General features: G+C 47.3%; 1 protein-coding gene across 1 annotated transcript in view; it reads left to right on the forward strand.

The window, feature by feature from the left end:
• WASHC4 (WASH complex subunit 4) overlaps positions 1–5,640 on the forward strand; it is a 220,004-nt gene extending 214,364 nt beyond the window's left edge. Inside the window, 1 exon segment of the mRNA XM_033950810.1 lies at positions 4,378–5,640. Within this exon segment, the coding sequence (XP_033806701.1) occupies positions 4,378–4,436 (59 nt within the window). The 3' untranslated portion in view covers positions 4,437–5,640.
• Positions 5,641–13,282: the final 7,642 nt, after the last annotated feature.

Here is a 13,282-nt window from a genome sequence, read left to right on the forward strand (position 1 = left end):
CTGTACTCTGAAAAAATGGGACTGTGCAAATAGGCTTCTGACAAATCCAGAGAGGTGAGAAATTCTCCTGGCGCTACTGATCAAACCATCTCCATTTGGAAATGCAGTATCTTGAGGGCAATATTGACCGACTTGAGATCCAAAATCAACCTCCAGTCTTCTGAGTCTCTTTTGGGCACTATGAAGTATTTAGTATCTGCCTAAGCCCAATTCTTTTTCTGGAATGGGTCCTATGGCTGCTACCTTCAGCAACCTCTGCACTATTACTCTACTCTGATCGCTTTGGTCTCCCTGCTGGAGAGTCCACAAAAAGGTCTGGAAGGGGACAGAATAACTCAAGTTGTGTCCCTCCTGAATAATCTCCAAGACCCAATGAATTGAAGTGATCCCCACCCAGGCTTCCCAATAGGCTTTAACCTCCCACCTAGCTTTGGAGGTTCAGCTATTGTCCTGGCATCAGAACTGCTTCTTAGGTGTGGGATCCTGTAGATTGGGGGCGCATGGCATCCCCCAAATCTCTGCTTCGAGTCTTGAAAAGATTTCTGGACCGAAGCACTTCCCAAGTACTGGCAAAAATGTCTAGAGATGGGAAAATGACCCCAACCTGACCCCCCTAGAGGCTCTTGGTCTACTGTCAGGTAAAGACTTTGGCTTGCGATCCTGCACACTGGCCATGAGGTCATCCAGACCCTTTCCAGACAGCAATTGCCCTTCAAAGAGTAACTTGCTCAGTGTTGTCTTGGAGGATGAATCCCCCACCCTCTGCCTGATCCACAGCATTTTTCAGATGGAAATAACATAAGCAGAAACTGCTCAATACCCTGAAAATATCATATAGAGCAGTGATCCCCAACCCTGTCCTAGAGGACCATTGGGCCAATTGGGTTTTCATGATAGCCCTAATGAATATGCATGAGAGATATTTGCATATAATGGAAGTGACAGGCCTGCAAATTAGCTCCATGCATATTCATTAGGGCTATCCTGAAAACCCGATTGGTCTGGTGATCTTCCAGGACAGGGTTGTGGACCACTGATATAGAGCATCTGTCACATAAGCCACTTCTGACCTGAGGCTCTCTACACAATTGGCATGGGAAGGGATTGACTACCCAAGGGTTCAGAAATGAGGTGCCTATTACACTAGCAGGTACAGTTAGCCTTTTTATTTCTCCATGGAGATGCAGGGGTAGTCCGTGTTTGAAGGTGCCATTTTTAAATTTACTACTAGAGATTAGTCTCCAAAAAAAGGAATAAACTGTTACATTTTAAAATGGGTCATTTAATAGGGAACCAAATTATGCTGCAGCAACCTGCTTCACACAGGCAATATGACAGTTGCCTATTGTGGTAGGAGCTTTAAAAATATATACTACAGTAGAAATTGTGCTTTTTTCCGTTTAAAGCTGTGATCTTTCACATGTTTAGTACTGCCTTTCCCTATCAACTACAGTGGTACCTTGGTTTGCGAGCATAATTTGTTCCAGAAGCATGCTCGTAATCCAAAGTGCTCGTATATCAAAGCAAGTTTCCCCATAGGAAGTAATGGAAACTCGAATGATTTGTTCCACATCCCAAAAACAGGCCTATGTCTTCTTGTGGTCCAACACTTCTCCCACTCCCTGTTTCCGCATTTCTCCCTCTTCTCCCCTCCCCGCTACAACCCAGTGTATGTACTCCCCTCAATTTCCATCCCCACAGACCATAAGAACATAAGCAGTGCCTCTGCCGGGTCAGACCAGAGGTCCTTCCCGCCCAGCAGTCCGCCCCCGCGGCGGCCCAACAGGTCATGACCTGCCTTAATCACCAGAAGGGGCCCCCTTGCCCCCTAGGTTTCTCATCGAAGTCCTATCTTCCCATCAATGTCCTAACCCTCCGGCCTTGCACCTGCACGACCTGGTGAGCTGTCTATACTTATGCAACACCCCAGCACCTCCCTCAGTACCCCACGATCCCCTTTTCCCTCAGGAATCTGTCCAGTCCCTGTTTGAATCCCTGTACTGTACTCTGCCGGATCACTTCCTCCGGGAGCGCATTCCATTTGTTCCACGACCCTTTGGGTGAAGAAAAACTTCCTTGAATTTAATTTGAACCTATCTCCCTTCAGTTTCTCTGAGTGCCCCCTCGTACCTGTCGTCCCTTTTAGTCTGAAGAACCTGTCCCTGTCCACCCTCTCTATGCCCCTAAGTATTTTGAAGGTCTCTATCATATCCCCCCTGAGCCTCCTCTTTTCCAGAGAGAAGAGCCCCATGTTATCCAGCCTCTCGGCATATGGGCAGTTTTCCAGCCCTCTTACCAGTTTCGTTGCCCTCCTTTGGACTCTCTCAAGAACTGCCATGTCCTTCTTGAGGTGCGGCGACCAATATTGAACGCAGTATTCCAGATGTGGGCGCACCATCGCTTGATACAGCGGCATGATGACTTCCCGCGTCCTGGTTGATATGCCCCTCTTGATGATGCCCAGCATCCTGTTGGCTTTCTTCGAGGCTGCTGCACACTGTGCGGATGGTTTCATGGATGGATCCACTAGCACACTCAAGTCTCTCTCAAGTCCGGTGTCTTCCAGCAATCTCCCCCCCATTTTATACTCGAACAACGGGTTCTTTTTCCCTATGTGCATGACCTTGCATTTATCTACGTTAAAGCGCATTTGCCATTTGTTTGCCCAGTCCTCCAGCTTATCGAGGTCCCTTTGCAGTTCCTCACACTCCTCCCTGGTCCTAACTCTGGCGCAGAGTTTGGTATCGTCTGCAAATTTTATAACCTCACACTTTGCCTCCGTTTCCAGGTCATTGATAAATATGTTGAAGAGTAGCGGCCCCAGCACCGATCCCTGCGGCACACCGCTCGTGACTCCCCGCCAGTCAGAATATTGGCCCTTTACTCCGACCCTCTGTAGTCTACCTGACAGCCAGTGCTTGATCCATCTGTGTACATCCCCGCCCACCCCGTGGTTTCACAGCTTCCTAAGCAGCCTTTCATGTGGCACCTTGTCAAAGGCCTTTTGAAAATCGAGGTAAATGATGTCTATGGGTTCCCCTTTGTCCACCTGACTGCTTATTCCCTCAAAGAAGTACAGAAGGTTTGTCAGCCACGACCTTCCCTTACAGAATCCGTGCTGGCTTGTCCGCAGTAGGCCATTTTTCTCGATGTGCTCGCAAATGCTGTCCTTGATCATTGCTTCCACCATCTTCCCTATAACTGAAGTCAGGCTCACCGGCCTGTAGTTCCCGGGGTCACCTCTCGATCCCTTCTTAAAGATAGGTGTGACATTCGCCAGTTTCCAGTCCTCCAGTTTCCCTTTTTCTTGTCCTCGCCCTGGTGGGAACGTTAACAGGCCCCACTCTCACCCCCAGGCCTGGTTCTCCGTGCAGGCTCCTTCTCGGCCCCCAGCCACTCCGAGAGTGTTAAAATTCCAGCATCACCTCACGGTGCCTGTTATTGCTGCAGGTTCTGGTCCCACTTCATGGACCCGTCTCGTTCTGGTTTCCCACTATTACTATCACTGTGGTCTCACCTCATGGCCCCATTCCGCTCTGATCACCTTTTACTGGGCGTTGGCAGCTCCGCACAGAATGAGAGAGGTGATAGTAGTGGGGCGTCAGTGAGGAGACAGGGCTGAAGAAAGCGAGGCAGGCAGGGGGGAGGGGGCTGCCCACGTTTCAGAGCTGGAGTGCAGCATTCCCTCGACCAAGCTCCACTCCCTTTTGCTTCCACTTCCTGCATAAGCTCCTCCCTGTCTCTACGAAGTAGCAGAAGGAACCAAGATGCCTTCTTTCCTGCCTTCCCTCCGCCAATCAGGGCTAGAGAGCGGACCTTTGCACAGCTCTCCCCACCCAGGGACATCCAGGAAGCACTGCCTCTACAAAGTAGTAGAAGGAACTGAGATGCTTTCTTTCCTGCCTGCCCTCCATCAATCAGGGCTAGAGGGTGGACCTTTGCATAACTCTCCCCACCCAGGGACATCCAGGCAGCAATGTCAGGAGTAGATTGCAGGGCGGTGGTGCCGGCATGGGTTGGTGCGTGCTGTTTGCTGGTGTCCACTGGAGGTAAGGGTTTGGGGGTGGGCCGCGGGGGGGGGGGGGAGAAGCCGGTTCCCGGGGTGGATGCACTCGTTGATCGAGTCAACGCTTGCTTTGCGAGTTAAAGTTTGCTCGTCTTGCAAAACACTTGCAAACTGCGTTACTCGCAAACCGAGGTTTGACTGTACTAGAAACTGGAATAGTATGATGCAGAGGCATCACTTTACAAATGCCCTTTTCAGCATCCATTGCGTGCCAGGATAGTGACCTTGAAGAAACCTTTGTTGTGAATTTGTCACTTAAAGAGCAAGTTTAACAAAGATACTTAATATCCTATTTTCTTTTGTATTTGCAGAGCAAACCAGTGATAGAAATTTGGCTAACAGCACTACTTTAGATCATGGGATGAAATGAGTAAAATTGATCACATCAGACTCATTCTGCATCATCTCTACCTTGACATTATTTCTTCCGATAGTATTTTGGTTTTCTTCACTGACTGAAAGCTGTCAAATGTTGCATACAGACTATAAGCCTTCAAAGTGGACCACTGTGAGCCCTGAAGCATAATCCAACATTGCACTTAAAAATGAGCAAAGGAATTGAACAGATCTCACATCAAATCACTTGTCTTTGTACAATGTGGTGCCAGTTGTCAAGTAAAGGTGATGCTCTTTTTATATGTATTCAAGATACAACCCTTTTACAGTGCTCTGAAACTCTTCAGTACACTTTCCAGCTTAAGCATTAGGCCGTTGCATTATTTTGTTTGGATTTTGACAGGAACACTGAGTCTGTGTGTTCTTTAAATGGAAGAGAACAAAGAGACTAACAGGGAAATTGTTCCCCAGAAACCTACAACAGCAAAAGTAGAATGTCCAGGTGGATCGAGAGCATGGCCTCATGGGAGCTTTTGAACTTCATAAGCACTGCTGATGTGTGCTGCCTAAGTTTGTTTTCTTTCAATTTAGAAAGCTTTTGTACTGCTATTCAGTTCATCTCATGGTTACTCTGTTTAAAACACAATTTTATTTGATCCATTTAATAATGGTACCAGCAATGCTGCTGCTATTGTTCTTCTCCCTCCCATCGCTGTTTATTGTGGAGTATATTGATTACTCCTGATCCATGGATCAACATGCAAAGCATAAAATATCAAAGAATTTTGCTCTTATTTTCACACTGAGTGGTGATTTCAAAGAATACTGTATTAGTCTTGATCAGCATCTGTGCCTAATGTAGTCTTAACAAAATTAAAAATTAACATTCTTTGATTACAGGAAGTCTAAATAGGATTGTTAAATAATTTTTAATATTTTTGTTCTAATGCACCTCTGTGTATATGCTGTATACATATGTAAAATGATAGGCTTGCTAATAGAGTACTGTGGTGGTTAATCTATTGGCATAAATTCCTTGTATAATTTAAAATTAAAATGTAAACACTTTAATCTGAGATGCATAGTTGACTGTTTTCAAATTCTCAGGTATGAAGGACCAAATGTTACCTTATTTTTTTGTTCTGACTGCATTTTACAAACTAGGTATTGTTACCTCTGTCTTTGTCCATTTGTGTATTGATACATCATGGTCAATAAAGTAAATATTTCTAACATTACATGTGGGTGTTTTGTTTTGTTTTTATATTCAAGACCCTACATTTGAAAGTAGCATTTTGGGTAAAGTTCAGTGACTGAGTAGCAGTGCTGCCTTGCGGAGGTCTCTGGTTTGATTTTCAAAGTAAACATAGTAAATGACAGCAGATAAAGACCTGAAAGATCCATCCAGTCTTCCCAATATTTACATGCATTATAAATTCATAATTACATTGCCTTTTTTTACTTATTCCTGGGCCATTAACCTTATAGTCCACCCAATTCTGTCCTTAGATTCCAGGTATTGGAATTTCCATTGAAGCTCACTCCAGCCTAGACAGACCGTAGTCTGCCCAGCATCGTCCTCATGTTCCAAATTACTGTAATTCCCTAGCACATTCTAAACTGAAATGTCTTATACACAGACTGTGCAAATCTGCCTGGTACTGGCCTTAGTTCATCAATTTATACCATTCATTTTCTAATTAAGCACAGTTACTTACCGTAACAGGTGTTATCCAGGGACAGCAGGCAGATATTCTTGACTGATGGGTGACGGCACCGACGGAGCCCCGGTACGGACAATTTTAGAGTGATTGCACTCTAAGAACTTGGAAAGTTCTAGTAGGCCGCACCGCGCACGCGCGAGTGCCTTCCCGCCCGACAGAGGCGCGCGGTCCCCAGTTAGTATAAGCCAGCTAAGAAGCCAACCCGGGGAGGAGGGTGGGACGCAAGAACATCTGCCTGCTGTCCCTGGATAACACCTGTTACGGTAAGTAACTGTGCTTTATCCCAGGACAAGCAGGCAGCATATTCTTGACAGATGGGTGACCTCCAAGCTAACAAAAAGAGGGATGGAGGGAAGGTTGGCCATTAGGAAAACAAATTTTGCAAAACAGATTGGCCGAAGTGTCCATCCCGTCTGGAGAAAGCATCCAGACAATAGTGAGATGTAAAAGTATGAACTGAGGACCAAGTAGCAGCCTTGCAGATTTCCTCAATAGGAGTGGAACGGAGGAAAGCTACAGATGCTGCCATAGCTCGAACTCTATGGGCCGTGACAGAACCTTCCAGTGTCAGTCCGGTCTGAGCATAACAGAATGAAATGCACGCTGCCAGCCAATTAGACAACGTACGTTTAGAAACAGGACGTCCCAATTTATTCGGATCAAAGGACAGAAAGAGTTGGGGAACTGATCTGTGGGGCTTAGTACGCTTTATTTAAATAGTAAGCTAGAGCCCTCTTACAGTCCAAAGTATGTACAGCCTGTTCTCCAGAATGAGAGTGAGGTTTCGGAAAGAAGACAGGCAGGACAATGGATTGGTTGAGATGGAATTCAGAGACAACCTTCGGGAGAAACTTTGGATGTGTACGCAGAACCACCTTGTCATGATGAAAGACCGTAAAAGGTGGATCTGCAACTAGTGCATGTAGCTCACTGACCCTCCTGGCAGAGGTAAGAGCAATAAGGAAAAGTACTTTCCAAGTGAGAAACTTGAAAGGAGTGGTAGCCAAAGGTTCAAATGGAGGCTTCATTAAGGCGGAAAGAACCACATTGAGATCCCAGATTACAGGAGGGGCTTTAAGAGGTGGTTTCACATTGAAAAGACCCCGCATGAATCTGGACACCAAGGGATGAGCCAAGAGAAGTTTTCCATGAACTGGCTCATGAAAAGCAGCAATAGCACTAAGGTGGACTCTGATGGAAGTAGACTTAAGGCCAGAGTCAGACAAAGAAAGTAGATAATCCAACAAAGTCTCCACAGCAAGGGAAGTGGGATCATGTTGATGAAGAAGACACCAGGAAGAAAATCGTGTCCACTTCTGATGGTAACATTGCAGAGTGGCCGGTTTCCTGGAGGCATCCAGAATGGAACGAACGGGCTGAGACAAAGAAGTATTATGAGAAGTCAGCCTGAGAGAAACCAAGCTGTCAGGTGCAGAGACGGAAGGTTGGGATGCAGAAGTGTCTCCTGATGTTGCGTAAGCAGAGAAGGAAACAGCGGAAGAAGAAAAGGCTCCTTGGCACTGAGTTGAAGTAGAAGGGAGAACCAATGTTGCCTGGGCCACAGTGGAGCAATCAGAATCATGGTGGCTCTTTCTCTCTTGAGCTTGAACAAGGTTCGCAACATGAGAGGCAGAGGAGGGAAAGCGTACAGGAACAGATTGGACCAATCGAGGAGAAATGCATCCGCTGCCAGACGGTGAGGAGAGTAGAGTCTGGAGAAGAATAGGGGCAGCTGGTGATTGTGAGGAGCTGCAAAGAGGTCTATCTGAGGAGTGCCCCACTGAGCGAAGATGGACTGTAGAGTTAAAGGATCGAGTGTCCACTCGTGAGGCTGAAGAATTCTGCTGAGCTTGTCTGCTAAAGAATTCTGTTCTCCCTGAATGTAGATAGCTTTCAGAAAAAGTTGGTGATCTGTGGCCCAAGCCCAAATCTTCTGGGCTTCCTGGCACAAGAGGCGAGAGCCTGTCCCCCCCTGCTTGTTGATGTAGTACATCGCAACTTGATTGTCTGTGCACAGCAGGAGGACTTGAGGAAAGAGAAGATGTTGGAAGGCCTTGAGGGCATAAAACATCGCTCTGAGTTCCAGGAAATTGATGTGATGCTTCATTTCCTGGGCTGTCCAAAGTCCTTGAGTTTGGAATTCGTTCAAATGAGCTCCCCAGGCATAAGGGGAGGCGTCGGTGGTGATGACAAGTTGATGAGGAGGTAGATGGAACAGAAGACCTCTGGAGAGATTTGAGGATATCAACTACCATTGTAGAGACTGACGAAGAGACGATGTCACAGATATGTGTCGTGAGCAGGGATCCGTCGCTTGGGACCACTGGGTAGCTAGGGTCCATTGAGGAGTGCGCAGGTGAAGACGTGCGAAGGGTGTGACATGAACTGTGGAGGCCATGTGACCCAAGAGTATCATCATTTGCTTGGCAGAGATGGAACGTTGTAGAAGCACCTGCTGACATAGAGACTGAAGAGTTTGAAGACGGTTGGACGGCAGGAACGCTCTCATGAGGACTGTGTCTAACACCACTCCAATGAATTGAAGTCTCTGAGTGGGGATGAGATGAGATTTGGGTAGATTGATCTCGAACCCCAGAAGTTGGAGAAACAGGATGGTCTGGTTGGTGGCCAGGAGTACTGTCTGAGATGAATTGGCCTTTATCAACCAATCGTCCAGGTAAGGAAAGATCTGAAGGTGGTGAGAGCGTAAAAAGGCCGCCATATAATCAGACATTTGGTGAACACTCTTGGAGAGGAGGCAAGGCCGAAGGGCAGCACCTTGTATTGGTAATGACAGTGATTGATCATGAAACGGAGGTACTGTCTGGAGGTCAGATTGACCGGTATGTGAGTGTATGCGTCTTTGAGATCGAGGGAGCATAGCCAGTCGTTTTGATTGAGAAGAGGGTAAAGAGTGGCTAAAGAAAGCATCTTGAATTTTTCTTTGACTAAGCATTTGTTGAGATCTCGAAGATCTAGAATTGGCCTGAGATCTCCTGTTTTTTTGGGGACTAGAAAGTAACGTGAGTAGAATCCCTGTCCCTTTTGATCTAGAGGAACTTCCTCTATGGCGTTCAAAAGGAGGAGGGATTGAACCTCCTGGAGAGAAGACTGAGGAGTTTCAAAAATTCCTTTGGAGGCTGGTCAAAGTCAAGGGCATCAAGAAAGGCCTTGGATTTTTTAGACTCAGCCTCCAAAGGAATGGAAAGAGATTTGCACATGTCCTTCAAGAAAGAAGTGAAAGATGTGGAATCATGTTTGGAGGATGGATCAGGAATAGCAGGATCATCCTCATCCGAAGAACACTCACCCTCAGAAAGAAAAGGCTCTTCGGAGTCACCCCACAGATCAGGGTCCCTAATATGGGAGGCGCGGTCCCGAGACTCCGGAGTAGAGGGTTCTAGGTGTCGGGATTTGCGTGCCGACTTACCCGACCTCATAGATACGGTACGAGGAGATGTTACCGACTGCAACGGTGCCAAAGTCTGCACCGACTGATGCTGGGCTCTCGGCTCCGGTGCAAGGACTGGCATCGATACCGATGATGCCGAGTGAACCGGTACCGAAACAGTGGATGCTGACAGTAGGGGCTGCTCCACTGCCGGTACCGGTGGCTCAGACCGGACCGGGACCGGAAGGTTCGGTGCCAAGAGAGCAGGAAGGAGTTGTTGTAACTGCTCCTTGAGCTGCACTTGTATGATAGCTGCAATGCGCTCATCCAAAGAAGGCACCGGTACCGCCTTTTTCTTTTGTGGTACCTGCGGTGCCGCTCGACGCCCCGAAGATGAGGAGCCCGAGGTCGAGGGACTCACCTCGATAGGGGCGGAGCGCTTCCGCGGGCGCCTCACGGTCGGCAGGACTGGGCTCGCTGCAATCGAGACCGGAGGACGCTCCAGCGGGGAAGGCTTCTTAGCCGGCTTACCTGGGTGTTGCAACGCCTGCGCAGTGTCGACTAAGAGGGTGCCGACTGCAATGGAGCCGAAGCTGGTGTCGATGATGCGGGATCGGACATTTCGGCACCGAAAAGTAATCGCTGTTGTATCTGGCGATTTTTTAAGGTACTTTTTTTAACGTGGCACAGCGGGTGCAGGTGGAAGCCTGATGTTCAGGACCTAGGCACTGTAAGCACCAGTTGTGTGGGTCCGTGAGGGATATAGGCCGTGCACACCGCTGGCACTTCTTGAACCCTGGTTGGGGGGGCATGAAAGTAAAAACGGCTTCTGCCAAATCGAAGGCCGAGGCCTCGATGGTGGCAGAAGGCCCCGCAGGGGCAAAACCGAAGTGACGAGAAAAATAAAAAGTAAACGTTCGTTTTTTTTTTAAATAAAGAAAAAAAATGAAGGGAAAAAAACTTCCAAAAAGGTTTCGCGAGCGGGAAGGCGTTAAGGAAAAAATTTCAACAGCCATTGAAAAAAGCGACTTCTTAGCTCCGCGGAAACTAAGAAACTGGGGTCCGCGCGCCTCTGTCGGGTGGGAAGGCACGTGCGCGGTGCGGCCTACTAGAACTTTCCAAGTTCTTAGAGTGCAATCACTCTAAAATTGTCCGTACCGGGGCTCCGTCGGTGCCGTCACCCATCAGTCAAGAATATGCTGCCTGCTTGTCCTGGGATAATATATATATTCTCTGTTCATCCCAAGCATTTTTTGAATTCCATCACCATTTTCCTCTCCGCCACCTTCCTCGGGAGGGCATTCCAGGCATCCACTACTCTCTCCATGAAAAATAATTTCCTTACATTACTCCTAAGTCTACCACCCTGCAACCTCAATTTATGGGGTGGTAGACTTAGGAATAATGTAAGGATTAAAGTAGCCGATGATGCTGTTTGAATATGGATTTGCTACCTGTAATGTTAAATACAGGGGATTGCAGTCATTGTTAAGGACAATAATTAATGGCTGAATTTAGTCCATGGTCCATAATTCTGGAAGGCCCTCAGCCATGTGTGTGGTGTTGGAATAATCAGAAAAGAACAGTGGGTCAGATTTTTAAAAAATGAAGGCTTAATCATCAGAATTCCAAGTCTGTTTCAGACTGAGCTGAGAATTAAAAGGACACAGGGAAGAACAGGCCAAATAAAAGCACAGCTACTTAGCGTAATAGGTGTTATCCAGGGACAGCAGGCAGATCTTCTCACTGATGGGTGATGTCACCGACAGAGATCTGGTTCAGACTACTTTAAAAAAAAGTGCATTGCCACTTTAAGAATTCAAAAAGTTTGCGATAGCCCGAACCACGCATATGCGAGTGCCTTCCTGCCTGATGAGGGCGCGCGGTCCTTCAGTTAAGATACGCCAGCTAAGAAGCCAACCCGGGGAGGTGGGTGGGCTGTGAGAATATCTGCCTGCTGTCCCTGGATAACACATGTTACGGTAAATAACTGTGCTTTATCCTAGGACAAGCAGGCAGCATATTTTCACTGATGGGTGACCTCCAAGCTAACAGAGATGGGATGGTGAGAGAGTTGGAGAAAGAAAATATAATTTGAAATACAGAGTGGCCAATGTGCCCATCCCGGCTGCAGAAAGAATCCAGACAATAGTGAGAAGTGAAGGTATGAACTGAGGACCAGGTGGCAGCTTTACAGAGGTCCTTAATGGTGTAGATCTAAGGAAAGGAACAAAAAGCTGCCAGAGCTCTAACTCTGTAGGCTGTGACTGTCTCATGCCAGGCCAGACTGAGCAAAGCAGAACGAGATGCAGACAGCCAGCCAGGCGCAAATTGTTCTCTTGAAAAAGAATGACCTAACTTTTTTGTGAATCAAAAGAAAAGTTAGAGAAAAAAAATGGTGAGGCTTTGTCCAATCAAAGTAGCAGGCCAAAGCTCATGTATAGTCCAAAGTATACAAAGCATGTTCTTCAGTAGGAAAATGAGGTGTAGAAAGAAACACAGGCAGAATAAGTGACTGAGTGAAAAGAAAAGTGACAACATTTAGAAGAAACTTTAGACGTGTATGCAGAACCCCCTTGGCATGATGAAAAACTGTGAGGGATGAATCTGCTACTAATACAGGTAACTCACCGACTCTCCTGGTAGAGGTGAGAGCAATAAGGAAACACACTTGCCAGGCAAGAAACTAAAGATGAACCGCCAAAAAATGGCTTCAACAAACTAGAAAGAACTATAGTAAGGTCCCAAACGAAATGAAGGGACTAGAGAGCTGGTTTCACAGGGGGAAAAACCCTATCAGAAGCCTGGAAACCAAGTGAAAAGGGTGAAAGGGGCTCAGCACCGGAGCGTGAGAGCACCGCTTCGCCCCCTCCCCTGAGCCAGCAGGGGATCCTGCACTAAAGCCAGCAGAGCCGACCAAAACCAGCATCGGGGGCCCAGCATGAGAGCACCGCTCCGCCCCCTCCCCCGAGCCAGCAGAGGATCCTGCACTAAAGCCAGCAAAGCCAACGGCGCGCTGACGAAGGCGCACGATAAAGGCGTGTGCGTCTTAGCACGCGCCTTTGTGAAGCGACTTCGCGAAGAGACACAGGACGCTGAACAACACAACGCTCCCAATAGAAGTCATTCCAACACTCGCTCAAGAAAACTCAATCGTAACACCACCAGAAGAGCAGAAATGTAAGGAGGCAACTTATGCTCTTCCCCTTTCAAGTCCTAATCTCAAAACTAAAACCCAGCTCAGGATCAACACCGCCAATCCTCCCCCACATTTGCACACAGACTCATCTTGAAGAACTGCCCCCCCACATACAATCAAAAATGACACCCTACACAACTAAACTCCTGTTCTCCCTCCTACTACTCTTCCCGCTCCTAACAAATTGGAAAACATCTGGATACCACATCTCCCCCATCCCAATTCTATCAGAGTCCAACAGACACTTCCAACCTTCAAGAAAACCCCAACCATCCAGAAATCTGATAGACTGTTCAATGATCACCTATAAAAGCATCCCCCCCAGTTGGGGAAAAAGACCACTCCCCAAGCCAAGAACAACATCCCACACCCATCCACAACCAAGAAACCTCCTCCATCCAATATGCACCCAAAATCCCAATACAACCTACACCTCAATAGCCTGTGCATATATGAACATAAGATCGATAAGCCCAAAGGCAGACCTAATAAAGGACTGGATAATTAAAGAACAACTAGGCTGCCTATTCCTAGCTGAAACCTGGTTAACATCTGACTCAGATCCT

This window comes from Geotrypetes seraphini, chromosome 7 (genome assembly GCF_902459505.1).
Source record: "Geotrypetes seraphini chromosome 7, aGeoSer1.1, whole genome shotgun sequence".
Taxonomy (NCBI): Eukaryota; Metazoa; Chordata; class Amphibia; order Gymnophiona; family Dermophiidae; genus Geotrypetes; species Geotrypetes seraphini.